Source organism: Orycteropus afer, unplaced genomic scaffold (assembly GCF_000298275.1).
Source record: "Orycteropus afer afer isolate SDZICR_OR568_19922 unplaced genomic scaffold, OryAfe1.0 scaffold00040, whole genome shotgun sequence".
Taxonomy (NCBI): Eukaryota; Metazoa; Chordata; class Mammalia; order Tubulidentata; family Orycteropodidae; genus Orycteropus; species Orycteropus afer.
In genome coordinates, this window is record NW_006921627.1 from 3221682 (window position 1) to 3240849 (window position 19168).

Sequence of the window (19168 nt, forward strand, 5' to 3'; positions counted from 1 at the left end):
TTTTTTTTCCACAACCAGGGAATGTTTTCAGGCTCTCTCCATTAAGAATAATGTTGGCTGTTGGTTTCTCATGTATGCCCTTTATCATGTTGAGGAATTTCCCTTCTATTCCTGTTTTTCTGAGAGTTTTTATCAGGAATGGGTGTTAGATTTTATCAAATGCCTTTTCTGCTTTGATTGATATGATCATGTGGTTCTTTTCCTTTATTTTACATGTGTGATGGATGATGTTGATTGTTTTTCTAATGTTAAATCATCCTTGCATACCTGGTATGAATCCCACTTTGTCATGATGTATTATTATTTTTTATATGTTATTGGAGTCTATTGGCTAGGCTTTTATTGAAGATTTTTGCATCTAAATTCATAAGGGATATTGGTCTGTAGTTTTCCTTTCTAGTGGTGTCTTTGGCTTCTTTTGGTATCAGGGTTATTATACTTGGCTGGCGGTTCAAACCCACCAGCCACTCCTCGGAAGGAAGATGGGGCAATCTACTTCTATAGTGATACCACCTCAGAAACCCAAAGAGGGGTCACTGTGAGTCAGATCCGACTCAATGGCACATAACAACAGCAACAACAACATACTTGCTTCATAAAATGTGGGAGGATTCCATCCTTTTCTATGTTCTGGAATAGTTTGAGTAGGATTGGTGTCAGCTCTTCCCTGAATGATTGGTAGAACTCTCCAGTAAGACCATCTGGGCCAGGACTTTTTTTCTGTTGCTAATTTTTTTATGACCTGTTCAGTTTCTTCTTTTGTTAAGGATCTGTTCAGAGTTTCTACTTCACTCCGTGTTAGTTTAGGTGAGTAATGTGTTTCTAGAAATCTATCCATTTCTTCTAGGTTTTCAAATTTGTTGGAGAACAATTCTTCATAGTGTCCTGATATTATTCTTTTTCATTTCTGTTGGTTGCTGTGACATCACTCATTCCATTTCTTATTCAAGTTATTTGCATCTCCTCCTTGTTTTCCTTTGTTAAGTTTGCTAGTGGTTTGTCAATTTATTAATCTTTTCAAAGATTGATTTTTTCTATTGTCTTTCTAGTTTCTGCTTCATTTATTTTTACTCAAATCATTATTATTATTATTATTATTATTATTGCTGCTGCTCTTTTTCTAATTGTTGGTGACACTGGGTTAAAGTGTTGACTTTGGCTCTTTCTTCCTTTTTGACGTGTGCATCTATTGCTATAAATTGCACTCTGATTATTGCTTTTGCTGTGTCCCAAAGATTTTGGTATTTGTGTTTTTATTCTCATTTGATTCAAGGAATCAAATGATTTATTTTCATTTTTTATTTATTCTATGACCCAGTCGTTTTAAAGTAGGGGCTATTCAGTTTCCATGCATTGGCTCATTTTCCATTGGTCTTTCTAGTGTTGATTTCTAATTTTATAGTATTGTGATCTGAGAAGATACTTTGCAGTATTTCAATGTTTTTAAATTTATTGAGGCTTGCTTTGTGGCTTAACATATGGTCTGTCCTGAAGAATGTTCCATGTGTGCCGGAAATGAATGTATATTTTGCTGTAATAACATGGTAGAGTGCTTTATAGATATCTATAAGGTCAAGTCCATTGATCGTATTGTTTAGTTCTTATGCATCTTTATTGAGTTTCTTTCCAATTGTTCCAACTCTTATCAAAAGTGGTGTATTAAAGCCTCCTACTGTTACTGTGGAGTCATCTATTTGTCTTTTCAATTCTGTTAAAGTCTGCTTTATGTGTTTTGGGTCCTTTCATTGGGTACATTAAGATATTTATTATGGTTATGTCCTCTTTTCCAATTGACCCTTTAATTGAAAGGACATGATATCCTTCCTTGTCTCTTATGGTAGTTTTTGTCTTAAAGTCTATTTTATCAGAAATTATTATTGCCACTCCTGCCTTTTTTGATTGCCATTTGCTTGGTGTATCTTTTTCCAACTTTTGATTTTTAATCTATTTTTGTCTTTGTGTTTAAGGTGAGTCTCTTGTAGACAGCATATTGATGGGTCATGTTTTCTTATCTAGACTGCAACTCTTCATCTCTTGAGTGGTGCATTTAATTCATTGATATTCAGTGTAATTATGGACAAGTATGAATTTATTGATATTATTCTGCTATATGTTTTTTTCATAGAGTTGCTGATTTCTTTGTTTCATATCATTTTCTGTGCTGAGCTCATTTTGTTTATGAATCAAGTTATCATCTTCTTTGTGGCTATTGTTTTAGTATTTGCTAAATATTTGTGTTTGTCGTTTTATTTTGATGTGGAGGTTTATTTTTACTTATTTATTTTTTGAGGTTATCCTGTGATTTATTATTTTCTTCCCAAGTTTTAAACTGTCTGTCCTATCTCACAATTGTCTCGATATCCTCACCATTTAGAAATTCTATAACTACACTATTTATTCCTTCTGTTTGGTTTGTAGTTGTCCTTATTTACCAACTGATATCTCTGGTTCTCTGTTTACAGTCTTGTAAGCTTATTTTACTTTAGATATTTCTGTAACTGTGTTGGTTTCTGAGTTATGTCATCATGTGTATTAATCATCAGCTGTTCTTTGCTGTTGTTGGTTCTCTATCAGAAGGACTCCTTTTAACATCTCTTACAAGGTTGGTATGGTTTTAACAAATCCCCTTAATTTCTGCTTATCTAGAAATCTTCCAATTTCACGTTCATATTTGAGGAATAATTTTGCTGAGTATATAATTCTTGGTTGGAGATTTTTTTCTTTCAGAGTTTTATATATATCACCCCATTGCCTTCTCACCTGCATGGTTTCTGCTGAGAAATCAGACCTTAGTCTTATTGGTTGCCCTTTATAGGTAACTTTTAATTTTTCCCATGCTGCTTTCAGGATTCTTTCTTTGTCTTTGGTTTTAGTGAGTTTGATTATGTTATCTCTTGGAGATTTTCTTTTGGGGTCTATCCTGTTTGAGGTTCATTGAACTTATTGAATGGATATATTCTCATCTTTCATCATATTAGGGAAATTCTCTTCCAACAAGTCTTTGACAGTTTTCTCTGTGGTTTTATTTGTCTCTTCCTATTCTGGAATTAATAATGGATTATTCCTCTTGTTATTATTCTAACAAGGTTATTCCACATGAATCCTAGGATTTCTACATTTTGTTTTGATCTTTTGTCTGATTGATCCCTTATCAAAGTAATATTGAGGTTTTTGTCTTCAATCTCATTAATTCTATCTTCCATTGATTCAATTCTAGTCCTTTGTCCCTTCACTATGTTATTTATTTCTGAAATCTTAGTATTAATCTTCTGGATTTCTATTTGTTGTTTCTGTATCATTTCTATTTTTTGTTTATTTTGTCGATTTGTTCTTGTATTGTTTTCCTGAATTTCTGTAGAGTTTTGTCTGTGTTTTCCTTAATTTTGTCAGTGTTTTCCTTGATCTGTCTCTCAATCCATTCAAGGTACCCAAATATAAGTCTTTTGCATTCCTTATCAAGGAGTTCTAATGCTGCTTCTTCCTCAGAGATGTTTTCTGGGTTTGTATCCTGAACCCTTGTTTGTACTATTTTATCTTGCTTCTTTGTGTGGACTGTGATGGTCTGTTGTCTATGAGACATTGTGCTGTTGTTATTTTATGCTTGATGTGTGAAAGAGAATGAGAGTGTGTATACAGATCTCTGTTAGCTATTTATAAGCAATAGTTGAGGGTGAGTTGAGCTGGTATTGGCTGTTGTCTATTGTTGGTCAGTTGGTGCAAAGGCAAGCACTGGGCCTCACTCAGTGGGTGGGGCTGCAGGAGGTGCAGGTATATTTGGGTTTTGTTGGAACAGTTGCTGTCTTCCATGCAGTCAGACAAAAATAAAAATACAAAAAACCAAAATAATAAAAACAAGAGAACAAAACATCCAAACTGCATAAACAAACAGGAACAATTGTAAAAACAAACAAACAAACAAAAAAAAAAACATGAACCAGGGACAAGTGAAAAAATAAAAAAGAGGAAGATAAAAAGAATAATTAAAAAAAAAAAAACTATAGGGGGAGGGACACAGTACTCAGACTCTGTCAGGGCACAGATCATAGACCTGGATGGAATTTCTGCCAGTCAAGAAGATGGGTGGAGGCAGGGGATGGCCATATCTCTGTTCACCAACAGTATGTGGGGTATAAGAGTAACAAGGGGAATATTGCACCTTCCCAGTCTTCAGCCTCCAGTGAAGCTGCCTGTCTGTCCTGTCTTCAGCAAGTGGATCCCCCTCCTATATCACAGTTTAGGAAGAACACCACTTGCATATATTCAAAATGGTCTTGCCTGCTGCTTGTGAATATTTCAAAATAGCTGCACTCTCAGGACAGCCTCTGCACTCCACAGGTCTATTTGTCTTCTTCTTTGCTGTTTTCCTTTCTGGTTGTCAGACACACCCATGCAGTCCTTGCCCATGCAGTCTTTAGTGAGCAGAGCTGATTCATGCGTTGCTACTGGGAAATATTCAAAATGCTTGTGCCCTCAGGGCAGTCCGCAGCTGTGTTTATCTTCTCACTCACTGTTTTCATTCAGGTTCTTCCACTGGTGGGTATTTAATCCACTTCTTTATCTTTGCCATCAAAGCTCAGGGTTCAGGGATCATCAGTTTCAACTGGTTTCTCATTGCTTTGTTGCAGAGGGTCTGTGTAGCTTGTCTGCCTATTCTGCCATCTTGACTGAAGTCCTATATAGTATAAAGTTTTCAAGATTTATCCACATTGTTTCACACATCAGTCCTTCATTCCACTTTATGGCTGAATAATAGTCCATTGTATGTATATCCCACACTTTGTCTATTTGGGATTGTTTGTTTATAGTCCTTAGATCTGGTGGTCCTGTTAAAGAAATTGCCAATATGTGTGAGGAGCAGACTGTCACAGCATCCAGGCTGTCTCCCCTAGACTGAAGTTGCTAACTACTTGTCCTATATCTAAGTCCAGCCACTCAAGCCCCGCATGACAGTCAGGCTACTATTAGAGCCAACTGTCAGCTGCATGCCTTAACAGAAGTGGATACAGGAGAGCCCAGAAATGCATACTGTTTGTGTTAACTTTGTTGAGCAGTGGATGTGGGCAGCCCATTCCCATTGAACTGTCTAACCCCTATTTTTTATATGACTGGTATTGTGGGAGGTACTTTACAGATGATATCTTTAACTCACTCAATTCAGTGGGGTCATTAATACTTTTCTATTTTATAGTTGAGGAAGTAGTGACTCAGAGAGGTTAGGTGACTTCCCTAAGTCCATACAGCAAGTAAACAAAAATACTGGAATTTGAACTAAAGTCAGTCTGTCCTGCACTTTCCCATTGCACCCACTGTCAGCCTATAAAACTGCCAAGGGAGTTGTCCAGAATAATTTTCATTCCCAGGGCATCTGCCAATTAATAGTAGAAGTTGAGGTCCAGGAAGGCTGAGTACCAGGTACAAACATCTGGAATCCAGACCTTCATTGAGGTGGACCAAATTGTGGACCAGCCACATAGGAAACCCAAAGAGCTGGCTGAGATCAACAGCCTATAAACATGCTCACATCTCTATTGTCCACCCACCCTCTTGGACCCAGACCTCCACCCAGGCCCTTGTCTCCCAACCCTCCTCTCTTATCCTATGTCTTCAGTCTCCCTTTCCTACTGAATCCTTTTAAATCTTTTCCCCTGCAAAGATCTTTCATTCCTCTCGTGTCCAGCCACTCCCTGACCTCCCGCCACCCTTTTAGCCTCTACTACACACCTATATTTCCATTCCCTCTACATTTGTTCTCAAGGTGTCCCACTATTGCCTAATCCAGTAGGGACCTCCCGCCACCCTTTTAGCCTCTACTACACACCTATATTTCCATTCCCTCTACATTTGTTCTCAAGGTCTCCCACTATTGCCTAATCCAGTAGGGACCTCCCACCACCCTTTTAGCCTCTACTACACACCTATATTTCCATTCCCTCTACATTTGTTCTCAAGGTCTCCCACTATTGCCTAATCCAGTAGGTATTTCTGGCCTCATCTCCCTGAACTCTGTGGCTTGTGACATTAACCTCTCCCCTTTTCTTGAATCTTGATGCTTTGACTTCCATAACATTGTGCTCTCCCTGTTCTTATACACCTCTCTCTCTTCCTTAATGCTCCTTTTCCTCTTCCTGCCCCAGAAATTGTTGGTGTTCCCAAGGTTTTGTCAACCACTCCTAGATCTTAAATGATACACTCCCCCTGAGAGATCCCATCTACCCTCATAATTTCAACTCTCATCCATATACAAATTATTTCCAGCCCTGGCTTCTGCCCATCAGGCTCACACAAAAACCCACTGCCATTGAATCAGTTCTGGCTCACAGCAACTCTGTAGGACAGAGTAGAACTGCCCTATAGGGCTTCCAAGGCTGCAAATCTTTATGGAAGCAGACTGCCTCATCTTGCTCCCACAGAGCAGCTGTCGGTTCAAACCAACAACATTTTGGTCATTGTCTATGGATGATTCTATCTGAACATCCTGAAAGCTTTTAAATTCATATAGACCCAATGCTATTGGTGCTTTTCAAAACTGTGCAGTATACAACCTGCCCCACTGTACTCATCAGACCTGTAATGCAAATATCATATTCAACATATCCTAAGCTGTACTCATCTCCTTATCCTGCTGCCAAACTTGCTCCCCCTGTTCTTCCTGATACTCTTGATTTTATTCAGTGACATTGCTATTAGCCCAACCATGCAAGCTGGAAGTCATCTTTGACTTCTCCAAGCTCTTTGTACCTAGAACTTGAATTCTCTGCCTAGAATTTCTTCCAAATCTATTTGCCAGGCTAAACTCTAGCACTGAACTCAGATCCCACTTCCTGCAGGAAGATTTCCCTCACCACCACTAACCCTCCCCAGGCTTAATTTGCACCCTTTCTCTGTATTCCCATGACACCTCAAGCCTGTATTATGCTATCTGTATGTGAAGGGATATCCCACTAACTGAGGGGTTTACAAACATGTACACTGTGATGTGGCTTCAGCACTGTGCACAATACCCAGGACATAGTGTTGTTTTCATTAAACCAAAACCAAACTCATTGCCATTGAGTCGATTCCAACTCATAGCAACTCTATTGGACAGGGTAGAACTGCCCATAGGATTTCCAAGGATTTCTTTACGGAAGCAATCTGCCACATCTTTCTCCCACAGAGCGACTGATAGGTTTGAATTGCTGATCTTTAGGTTAGCAGCCAAGGAGCTCTGGTTGCATAGTGCCTAAGGCATTTTGACTGCTAACCAGAACGTTGGTGGTTCAAGCCTGCTGGCCACTCCACAGAAGGAAGACTGGGCAATCTACTTTCATAAAGATTTAGCACCTTGGAAACCCAATGGGGGTCACTATGAGTTGGAATCAACTCAATGGCAGTGAGTTTGGGTTTTTTTTTTTTTTTTTTTTTCTGGTTTTAGGTTAGCAACTAAGTGCTTAACCATGGCATCAGTTACGTGCCATCAAGTTGATTCCAGCTCATAGCCACTCCATGTGACAGATGTCATAGGATTTTCTTGATTATAATCCTTACAGGAAGCAAATCACCAAGTCTTTCTCCCGTGGAGCTACTGGGTGGGTTCAAACTATCAACCTTTCTTTTAGCAGCTGAGCACTAGTAAAAATAGTAAAACCTCAATAAACCCTGACAAATAGTAAAACCTCAATAAATAATGGGTGAATGAATGAATGATGCCGATATATGTGAAGGAAATGATCACACAGGCAAATGACTCTTTCTCTTTATGGAGAGGCTCAGTGTTATCCTGTTTGCCTGCTCCCAGGACTCCTCCAGCCTGCCACAGAAGTGGGGACCCAGTGCCCTTCTAGGAGAAGGATGGGAGGTCAGAGCTTCCCCACTCAGCTGTCTCACGCCTCCTTGCCTGTCCTGCCCTCGGCCTCCTTGTCTCACCCTACCTCTGAGGTTTCAGCAGAGGACTCCAGTGGCCACAGTGGAAATGAGGAGGGAAACACTGCAGCCAGTGAATTGTCGAGAAGCTGCAGCTGTGGCCAAGCTGTTTCTGTCCTTGGGGGTCCTCCTGCCCTAGTTTGAACCTGTCCAGAGCCTCTTCTCTCCTTCTCTCCTTTCCATTCTCCATTCACAACCCAGAGCCCTGGGGCGTTCAGAGTTCACTGTGATTCTGGGCTCATCAACACCTGTTCCATGGCCTGCAAAGGAGATACAGCCAAGGGTGCTCACCGCGTGGAGGTCCACCCACAGGCCATGCAGCTGCCGAGCCCCGGTATCTCTTCTTGGTCTCCTGCACTGGCCAGGGTTGCAGATTTAGGGACAGGAGGATCAGCAGTTCTGTGTGTGTTACTTCTGGGTGTATATCCATGTGTATGCATGTATATCTGTGTATATGTATGAATCCTTGTATGTACGATGTGTGTGTGTGTGTGTGTGCTTGTGCGTATTCACATAAATGAATAACTAGATAATTCAGGCTAACCTGTGTATGTCTGTATGTGTGAGTATACACATGTACTTTTGTCTCCTGGCAGAGTGAAGCTGTGGGCAGATACCTTCGGTGGGGACCTGTATAACACTGTGACCAAATACTCAGGCTCTCTCTTGCTTCAGAAGGTCAGTAACCCCTTCTCAGGCCAAAGCAGTTCATGGGGTGATCAGAGGGCTGTTATCTAGGGACACCTTTCTGGTAGACAGCAGGGTCACAAATCCCCAAATGTCATTGCATTGGACATCATCTAATACAAGCCCCTCATTTTCAGATGAGAAAACTGAGACCCAGGAATGTGAGCAACTTGCCCGAGTCACGAAGGGGGTCAGAGAATCAGTGCAGTGGAGAGGCTAAGAATGTTGTGTTAGCTCAGATGTTCTGAGAAGCACACATCAATATGGAATTAGATATACAAGAGCTTTCCCAGTGGTGGCACCAGTGAAGAATATGGGGGAGAGGGAACAGGAGTGAACAGATGGGATGCAGGGCCACCCCTTGTGAAAGGGAGAGGGAAGGAAGGCAGGCTGGGTAATAGGAGCTTCAGAGGCAGTGTGCAGGGCCTTCCAGAGGAGCTGCTGGAGAAGCAAGTCTGGGGCTAGTCTGTGGCCGTCTATGTAGGGAGGCCTTCCCATACCTCAGTTTCCAGGACCTCCGGCCACAGCCCGTGCCCACATAGTGCTTTAGCAGAGGTCTGAGCCCACTGTTGGGGTCCTGGGCAAGAAGCAACTTGCAAAGGAGAGACAAGGCTCCAGTCTTCCTCTCCCTTTTAACACTGTAATTGTTCATTATTTTATGTGCAGAGCTACAGTTAGCCTGTCCTCTTAACAGATTGTAAACAACTTCCTTTTTCTCTAATACTCATGACCCTCTTGCCATTCTTTTTTATTATCATCACTGGCTAAGAGCTTTATATTCATGATTCAATTCTCACAACTCTGTGAGATGAGTATCATCTTCTCCAATTTGTAAATGATGTCAAGAGTAAATCTCAGGCTTTTACACCTTCATGGAACCACACTGCAGTCCTTTCTTCTTCTCCCTTCCCCACAGCCCCTAGGTCCTCAAGCTGGAGGAAGTGGGAGGAACACAGGGTGGGCCTGCTCCTCATACTGGGCCCCACAGGAATGGCCTTTCCATAGGCTGTGGTAGCAGTGATAGCTCATATCCCATCTTCCACCCTGCCACACTCCTATGTTGCAAGGCACTGCTTCATTTGGCTTTCTCATTTGATCCTTCCAACCCCAGGTGGTAAAGATGCAGCAGTAATTATGTGGTTCTTTTGGGCAAAAGCATTTTCTAAAATGTTATACAAATGTCACATTTTACAGGTGAAGGAACTGAAGGATAGAGTGACTTGTCAAAGGCACACAACCAATAGGTTGCAGAGCTGGGACATTGGACACTCATTACAAACACACTCAGATAGATTGTCTCATGTGGGCCCAGACAGGAAACTTGAATCCAGGTCTCCTGACTCCCCTGGGCTCACCAGCAGTTTGTCAGGCAGCTGTCCTCATTACTTGCTTCATTGAGAGTGACATTGGTTGGCCAGGGACACACTGATATCAAGATCTGCCTTCTGATGCATCAGGAAAAGATGAAGTGATGTTCAGGGTGGTTTCACAATTGGGTGAGCAGACTCCAGGGAAACACAAAGAACATAGGTGTGGAAGTCTGGGAGACCTATCTGACTGTGTGGTAGCATAGGTACCTAAGGCATTTGACTGCTAACCAGAAGTCTGGTGGTTCAAACCCACCAGCCCCTCCTCAGAAGGAAGGTTGGACAATCTACTTTTGTAGTGATACCACCTCAGAGACCCAAGGAGGGGTTGCTATGAGTTGGATCTGACTCAACAGCAGTAAATTTGGTTTGGAGTTTGGGGTTTAATCTTGGTCAAGGTCATTGACCTCTCTGAGCTTCACTTTATGCCTCTGTTAAGGGTATGAATCATAATGAGTTCAGTGTACTCAAAACATAGAAGATATTTGATAAAAATTACTAGGGGGAGATTATGCAAGGAGAGAGCCTCTCCTTGCCTCTAGCTAAGTAAACAAGACTTTAGTTGTGTGAGTGCCCATAGGATGGAGACTATGTGTAATCAAGTGCTAAACAATGTGGCACAAAATGATACATGTCTATGTCTCCCACTTTCCTTGGAGCAGAAATATAAGGATGTAGAGTCCAGTCTGAAGATCAAGGAGGTGGACGGCTTGGCACTGGTGAGGAAGTTCTCAGAGGACATGGAGAACATGCTGCGGAGGAAAGTGGAAGCTGTCAAGGTAATCCAGGTTCCTTAACCTGGGAGAAGGCTTATCTCAGCCCCCAGGACAGAGAACTGACCTTCACTGATGGCACAGTCTTTCATCCTCTCACCCACATGATCTACCTTTCAAGGCTTGTGCCTTATATATCCATTAGCCAAAAGGATCTTTGCTCAACATTGTAAAAGAGGAATGATGGGAAGCAAGTGGGATGAGGGGAGCTGGGATTTCAGCTCTACCTTAAGGGTAATGATGTCAAATACAGTGGGATCACCATACAGTATTAAGAAAGACTCAGTTGTTGTCTGTTGGTGTGTGCCTTGGAGTCAACAGTGACCCACAGCAACCCTATAGGTCAGAGTAGAACTGCCCCATAGAGTTTCCTAGACTGAAATTTTTACAGGAGCAGATGGCCAGGTCTTTTCTCCTATAGTGCCACTGGTACTTTCAAACCACTGCCCTTTCAGTTAACAGCTGAGTGCTTAACCATTTGCCACCAGAGCTCCAATTACAAGTTTTTATTTGGTTACTGGAGTCTCCAGGTAGTCCAAATAGTTAACAAGTTTGACTGTTAACCAAGAGATTTGAATCCACCCAGAGGTGCCTTGGAAGAAAGTCCTGGCAATCTACTTCCAAAAATTCAGCTTTTGTGGTAGCTCAGTTTGTGTGTCAACTTGGCTAGGCGTGGTTGAGTGGCTGGGCAGCTTGTGGTAGTTATTCCCCATGATGAGACTGGTAATCACCTCCATGGTGGGGTCTACCACAAGCACCTGAGTAGCTGCCTTAGGGATGTGGTCTGCTTCCTGTATATAACCAGAAGCCTTGGGAATGGTCTCTAGCCTATGGCATACTTGGACCCTGCATGTACCATGTCCTTGTTCAGCAGCCTGCCATGCTCTGCCGACTGTGGGACTTACAATGGACTTAAATCAATGGCCTGCTGTGTGGTTTGGTAAATTGGGACTGTGCCTTTTTACCTGTCAACCTTGGGTTTCTCTGTCTCAGCAGCCAGCAGCTGTCTGAGTGAAGAAATGCCTCCAGCTTCAGTGGGCAGGGAGCTGGAGGCAGAGCTGAAGCCCAAGGCTGAGGGGCTTTCACCCAGCCCCTAGAGCCTGGCACTTGGACTTAAAGCCTCCAAATTGTAAGGATAAACTCCTGTTTGTTAAAGTGCATCCCATTTGTGGTATATTCCTGTCAGAGCGGTGCTAGATAACCAGAACAGCTTTTAAAAATTCTATGGAGCACAGTTCTATTCTGACACATATAGGGTCACCATGAGTTGGAATTGACTCAATGGAAACTAGTTGCTGGTTATTTAGTTACTAGTACTGTGCAGTGTATGGAATGAAGACTTAGGAATTACTCACTAAATGAATGGATGGATAGATTAGAGTATAGCTGGATGGAGAACAATCAATTAACAGCTTCCTCCCTTTTCTCCTCTCCCCCCTCCCTCTTTCCCTATTTCCCCCTTTCCCTTTCCACTATAAAGACCCTTATTTCATGGCATCTAAGGAGTTCTGATAGCATATCAGTTAAGCACTTGGCTACTAACCCAAACCAACCATCTGCTCCGTGGGAGAAAGATGTGGCAGTCCACTTCTGCAAAGATTACAGTCTTGGAAATCCTATGGGGCAGTTCTATTCCCCATAGGGATAGAATTGACTTAATGACAGTGGGATTGGTGTTCTTTAATTTTAATTTTCATGGCACCCAAGAGCTCTGGTGGCCACTCAGGCAGCTGAGGTGCCCACCATGAGTGAGCCTAGCCTGGTGTCCAGGTGATTCCATCACTGGACACCCACCAGCCCTGGCTTGGCCTGTAGACCCTGAATGTGTTGCCTTCACTGTGTAGGAAATGTCTCCTCAGGATGCCCACAGGGACCAGGTTGCTGCAAACCAGTAAATATTGTGTGGTTAGAGAGAAAGTCCCCACCTCAAGACCATTATTGTCCCTGAAAGGACCCCGAAAACCAACCACATCCTTGGGGGAGCCCAGAACTATGGACAACTGAGAACCAGTGGTCTTGAGAGAGAAGACGGGACAGGGTGATGTGCTATGTGGGGAAGATGAGGGCTGAAGCCAGCACCAAGGGGTGAGGGTATGACTACAGTGAGAGGTGAGGCAAGCATCAGCCTTACAGGGTCTAACACTGGCCAGTTCAGGCCAAAACTGTGCGTTAAGCTGCCTCTGCCTGTCCACCTCCTCCATCAAAACCCCCATCTATGAGGGATCCAGTGTCAAACACAGGTCCTGAGCTTTCTTCCCCATGCATTAGAATTTGCAGCTTCTTTTCTTCAGGCTTAAACCAGTTATCATTGACGATTCCGACTCTTGTGACCCCATGTGTGTCAGAGTACAACTGTGTTCCCCAAATTTCAGTGATTTTCAGCTGATTTTCCAGAAGCACATTGCCAAACCTTTCGTATGAGGAACCTCTGGGTGGACTCAAACCGCCAGTCTTTCACTTAGCAGCTAAGCATATTAATTGTTTGTAGTACACAAGAACCCCTTCAGGCTTAGGGACAGGGAATCTCAAGCATCAGGACCAATAAGCAGATAAGTGGGGGCTCAAGAGTTCATCCTGGGCCCCTGAATCACACCTCACTGCAGGGGGACTTTAACCTCCCACACTCCTGCCACCTACAGTACCTGCCTCCTTCAATCAGCAAACTGTTTAAACAGCTTCTCTGGGTCAAGCACAGACATTGAGAGGCAGAAATGCACCACTGTACCTGCAGGGCCTGGGACACTAGAGCAGAAAGCAGAGGTCTCCAATCCCACTGCTTCCTTCTCACAGCCTCAAAAGTGCAATGGCTCCCTGCTCCCTGCTGAGTGGTTCTCTCTGGGCCACAGAACCATCTATGAGTGTGTTTGAGGGGAAATTTCCTGCAAAGCACTACTGAAAAAATTTTTGCTCTGTGGAGTTTCTTCATCACAACTTAAATGGGGCTGGGAGCAGGGAGGTAAGGATTATTCTACTCAATTTGCAGTTGTATAAATAGAGGCCCAGAGGCTTTAGTGACTTGCCCACTGACAAAGCCAGAACAGGAGTTCAGGTCTTTGATTTCTGAGGAGCTGCACCCCACCCCCCACCCTTACTTCCCTTGACTACTTATTCTCCTCTTTGTGTCTCTCAGAGGCTGGTGGAAGCTGCGGAGGAGGCTGACCTGAACCATGAATTCAACGCTTCTCTGGTGGTAAGTCTTCTTGTGTCCAGAGCTGGTGCTGGGAGGGTGTAATGACTAAGTCCCCAACCCCAACACAGAGCCAAGGCCACTAAGGGTGTGATATGGAGGGGTATGGAGGTACATGACAGTTCAGCCCTCACTTTAAATATACACAGGATTTGTGTGAACCTACAATAGTTTGCTTTTTGAAATACTTTCAAATCCTTTGGGAAGGGATTTATGGACCAGGTAGGAGAGACAACTACCAAGAACTATGGCAGGGAGCATAGAATGACCATCCACTGGTGTGATAGACATTTATTGTTCAATGTCTTATAGGCAAAGCAACGTGCTAGCCTCTATGTAGATAACAAGATAAATGAGTGAGACATATTCTTGTCTTCAAGACACACAGAGCAAATAATTTTAGTATAAAGCATGAAACAAGGCCACAAAACAGGTAAACAGAGTGGTATGAGAATACAGAATAAGGTAGGGGAGAAACATACAGAAATATTTGCTGAAAGGGTGATGGTAGGGCTGGGCCTGAGATTGCAGGAGAATTTGGAGGTTGGGCAAACTACTTCCGTAGTGCTACCGCCTCAGAAACCCAAGGAGGGGTCGCTATGAGTTGGATCCAACTTGACCACAGTGAGTTTGGTTTTTGGTTTGGTAGGCACAGAGAAAGGAAGTGTTGGTGATGCAGTGGTAGAATTCTGCAAGAGACCCAGGTTCAGTTTCTGGCCAATGTACATTATGTGCAGCCACCACGTGTCTGCGGAGGGTTGTATGTTGCTGTGATGCTGAGCAGGTTTCAGAGGAGCTGTCAGACTAAGACAGACTAGGGAGAAAGGTCAAGCGATCTACTTCTGAAAATCAGTCAATAAAATACAATGGTCTGATCCTCAACCAATCATGGGGATAGCACATCACCAGCCAGTGTTTTGTTTCCCTGGGCATGGGGGCTCCTGAGATGAGATTGGACTCGATAGCAGCTGACAACCACAACAAGGTGTGAGGAAGTTTATAGACTGAGGGGAGAAAATGACATTGAAATTAGAAAAGAGAAGTCTGGTTGAGGAAACAGTAAATGGTCAACTTTGTGTGTCCAGAGTGATGGTGAAGCAGAAAATGACCTTAAAAAGGAAAGTGGACACACAGTGGGAGACTCTGAATGGCAGGGTAGAGCATCTGGTCTTTATTCAGCAGGAAATGGTAAATAAGGAAGGGTCTGTGAGGGGAGAACCCAACTGGGTTTGTGCTCTAGAAAGCTAATGCTGGCAGCAATGTTGGAAGATGAGCTAGGTGTACAGGATCAGAGGTGGGGGTAAGTAAGGTGCGGTGTTGCAGCAATCACCCTGGTAGGGGCTGTCCAAGTCCTGGACCAGGTGATGGTAGGAGGGAGCAGGGAAGAGGGTCTGATTCTGGCTCCATGAGTAGTACTTCAAGCACTCCTGACACTGTATGAGACACAGCAGACTCCAGGCTCCACAGAGGGGACATGGAGCATCACAGACCCTGCCCGGACTGAAACTGAGGCCCAGAACAGTGGCTGTTTGTTAAAGAGCCATCTCTCAGGCTCCATTTTGGGTCTCAAGGAACCTGCCCAACCTGAAAGAAACTGATGGTGCTGATGCAGCTGTCTTTGTCTCCTTTTCTCTCCTTGAATATAGATCTGGCTGTCTCTGTCCCCATCTCTGCCTGTGTCTATACACACTAAATAAAACGGAGTCGCAAAACAATAATCTGAACAATTCACACCAAAAACCAGTCAAATAAACCATCTGTTCCGATTATCTGGAAACACATTTGCCCCTGAACCATCCGGATCATTGCCTGAATTCTCCACTGGCATCACTTGTAAGACACTGTCAGTCCATCTGATCCCTGATCCCTGTCTCTCACGTCTGAGTCCTCTGACCTGTGCCATTTTTTTTTCTCTTACTCTGCATGTCCTTTCTGTCTGGGATATCTCTGTCTGGCTCATCCCCTCCGTACCTAGTTTGACTACTATAACTCAGTCCTGATCAATGAGAAGGACGAGAATGGCAACTATGTGGAACTGGGAGCTAAGTTTGTCCTGGAGTCCAATGCACACTTCAGCAACCTGAAAGTGAACACCTCCATCAGCAGTGTGCAGCTGCCCACCAATGTGTACAACAAAGGTAGCTCCTGCCATCCCCACTTTGCCACCTAGTATGCCTTCTCAACTGTTTCAGAGATTATGGAGGATAGTGCAGGTTGTATGTGTGTGTGTATAGAGAAAGAGAGAGAGCGAGAGAGAGCGAGAGAGAGAGAGAGAGAGAAAGAGAGTGAGCCCTGGTGGTATAGTGCCTAAGGCATTTGACTGCTAACCAGAAAGCTGGTGGTTCAAACCCACCAGCCACTCCTCATAAGGAAGATTGGCCAATCTACTTCCATAGTGATACTGCCTTGGAAACCCAAGGAGGGGTCATTATTAGTGGAAACGACTCGATGGCAGTGATATATATACATATACATATACATATACATATACATATACATATACATATACATATACGTATACAGAGCTCTGGTAGCATAGTATCTAAGGCACTTGACTGCTAACCAGAAGGCTAGTGGTTCAAACCCACCAGCCACTCCTCGGAAGGAAGGTTGGACAATCTACTTCCATAGTGACACTACCTTGGAAACCCAGGGAGGGGTTACTATGAGTCAGGTCCAACTCGAGGGCACATAACAACAACAACTATATATATATAAACATTTTCAAATTCAACAGTTTTTACGTGTACAATTCAGGTTCTGGTGGCTTTTCATGATTAACTATGTCCTCAACCTCCTATATTAGAGATGAAAAAATAATAATTCTACACAAGCCTGGGCTGAGAGAAACTTGGATTACAGGGTGTGAGTATGGCTTTCCAAATGACATATAGGGGGAAATTCTAAACTACATCACTGCTGGAAGTAGCTCTGTGTGTGTGTGTGTGTGTGTGTGTTGAGTGTGCTAGTTTCCCCTGAAGATTCTCCTATAATCTTATCCTTCAGACCCTGATATTTTAAATGGAGTCTACATGTCTGAAGCCTTGAACCCTGTTTTTGTGGAGAACTTCCAGAGAGATCCAACACTGAGCTGGCAATATTTTGGCAGTTCCACGGGATTCTTCAGGATCTATCCAGGTAAGGACATTGGGTAGCAACTCCAGGATCCTCTGTGCTGCTTCTTTGGGAATAAGACAATAGTGCATTGAAGGGGCCCTGGCACTCAGACCCCCAATAAATAGACCCCCTGCCAAAAAGTACCTCCAACTTATACTTTGACACCCCTCAATAAATAGCTGGTGAAAGAATGAAGGAAACCATCAAACTCCATGGAAACTGGATGTGGAGCTCCTTCCCTGCAGAAAGCATTATGGGAGAGAGGTCTGTGCAAAGGAGGAAAAAACAATTCTTTATCTTAAGAAATTTATATTCTAATTGGAGAAAGGAGATATACTAACTTGAAATGTTCAACAGCAATGTAGGAAATGTTAGAGGCTACCATGTGGCTAGTGGCCAACCTAATAAAGAGAGGAGGGATGGCTCCCTTGTTCAACAGTAAAATAGAAAATAAAAAAACATCTACCACAAACCTGGCATGAGTTCTGTCCCTTTTCCTTCCCATTTTAAATAGCTCACTTCCATATAGCACCCCAACCATTTGTTGTTGTTGTTGTTTTAGCACACTGTCCAGAAAATCCCTGTCTTGGGTGCAGAGTGGCCCCAGAGCTCACAGACTTTCCATTACCAGCCTGCTCCTCCTTATGTTTCTCAGTCAGAATCTACAACCAGCCATTGTTCTATTTCTGTTCTCTGGAGTCTTAATGAATAAGTTGATCCCTCTTGCATGTTGCAGCCCCTCAAAAGCCTAAGGACTGTTTACATATCCTTCAAGTTTTCTCGAGGAAAAACACATGCAATTCCTAAAAACATTCATGCCACTTCAGGACTTCCAGAGAAATCGAGTAGTGTGCAGACAGCACAATCCGGGTGTAAGCTCATCAGTGTGAGTAGAGAGGAGCTATTTCTCATTTTGGTGCTTAGGTGCACACACACACCCAACGTCTATATATAAATATTGACCTTGGGGTAGACAGTGTTGGATTGACCATAAACCTTGGTTCATGAACGGTATCCCCATTAGTTCATGCAGGCTATTTTATTTCATTTATAATATAATGAATGTCTGTTTACACACTACCAAGACTAGACCTAGAATACTACCAATAATGTATCTACGTAGGTGTACCTCCTCTATCCTGCCCCTCTGCCCTGATTTCCCACTCCCTGAAATGACCAGGTAACATCTACCCTGAACTTTAAGCTTATCACTCTATTAGGAATTTTTTTGACTGTTTAGTTTTATCTCATTTCTATGTCTGCCTAAACAATATATTGTTTTGCTTTCCTTATTTTAAGAATTTTTAAATCTGGTTTTGTATACAGACTTTTAGAACTTGCTTTTTCAAAATCAGTATCACCACAAAGGTACATCTAGGTTGTCACATATTTTGTCATGATTGTTACTGTATAATATTCTTCGGGGTAAATATATCCCAGTTTACCTATTCTGATCCCATTTGGGTTGTTTCCAGTTTTGGGTGGCGTAGTGCTTAAAGCATTTGACTGCTAACCAGAAAGCTGGTGGTTCAAACCCACCAGCCAGTTTTCAGAAGGAAGATTGGCTGATCTACTTCCATAGAGATACCGCCTTGGAAACCCAAGGAGGGGTCACTACGAGTTGAATTGACTCCACAGCAGTGATGTTTTTTTTTTTTCCTTTTACGAACAATGTTTCTGTGAACATTCATATACATGTCTTCTGAGACACATTAGAAGAGTTTCTCTTGAATGGGTATATACCTAGCAGTGGAGTTGTAGGTCCTCAAATATATGAGTGTTCAACTTTGACAAGAAAAGGCCAATTATTTTCCAAAATGCTTGTACCAATTGTATTCCCATCAGCAATGAAAAGAGAGCCTATTGGTCTACATTCTTTCTACCCTTGGTATTATATTTTTAAAAATATTTGCTAATAATATTTAAGTATCAAATGGCATCTTGTTGTGGTCTGGCTTCTCATTTCCCTCATCAGTTGTGAAGCTGAGCACCTCTTCATGTTTGTAAGTTGTACTTCCTCTTCTGTGAAATATCTATTATGCCTTTTGCCTTTTTTCTCTTGAAAAGTTTTCTTTTTTTTATTTCCTTTTCCCTTTATATGTAGATGGTTTTTATATATTCTTTTTTTTTTTTTT

At 42.7% G+C, this 19168-nt stretch overlaps 1 protein-coding gene across 1 annotated transcript in view; it reads left to right on the top strand.

The window, feature by feature from the left end:
- The window catches only part of CACNA2D4 (calcium voltage-gated channel auxiliary subunit alpha2delta 4), a 162810-nt gene that overhangs the window by 3952 nt on the left and 139690 nt on the right, over positions 1 to 19168 (top strand). Inside the window, exons 2-6 of the mRNA XM_007937030.2 lie at positions 8499 to 8580; positions 10619 to 10735; positions 13860 to 13919; positions 15892 to 16054; positions 16923 to 17054. Of these exons, the coding sequence (XP_007935221.2) occupies positions 8499 to 8580; positions 10619 to 10735; positions 13860 to 13919; positions 15892 to 16054; positions 16923 to 17054 (554 nt within the window). The remainder of the gene's footprint in view (positions 1 to 8498; positions 8581 to 10618; positions 10736 to 13859; positions 13920 to 15891; positions 16055 to 16922; positions 17055 to 19168) is intronic.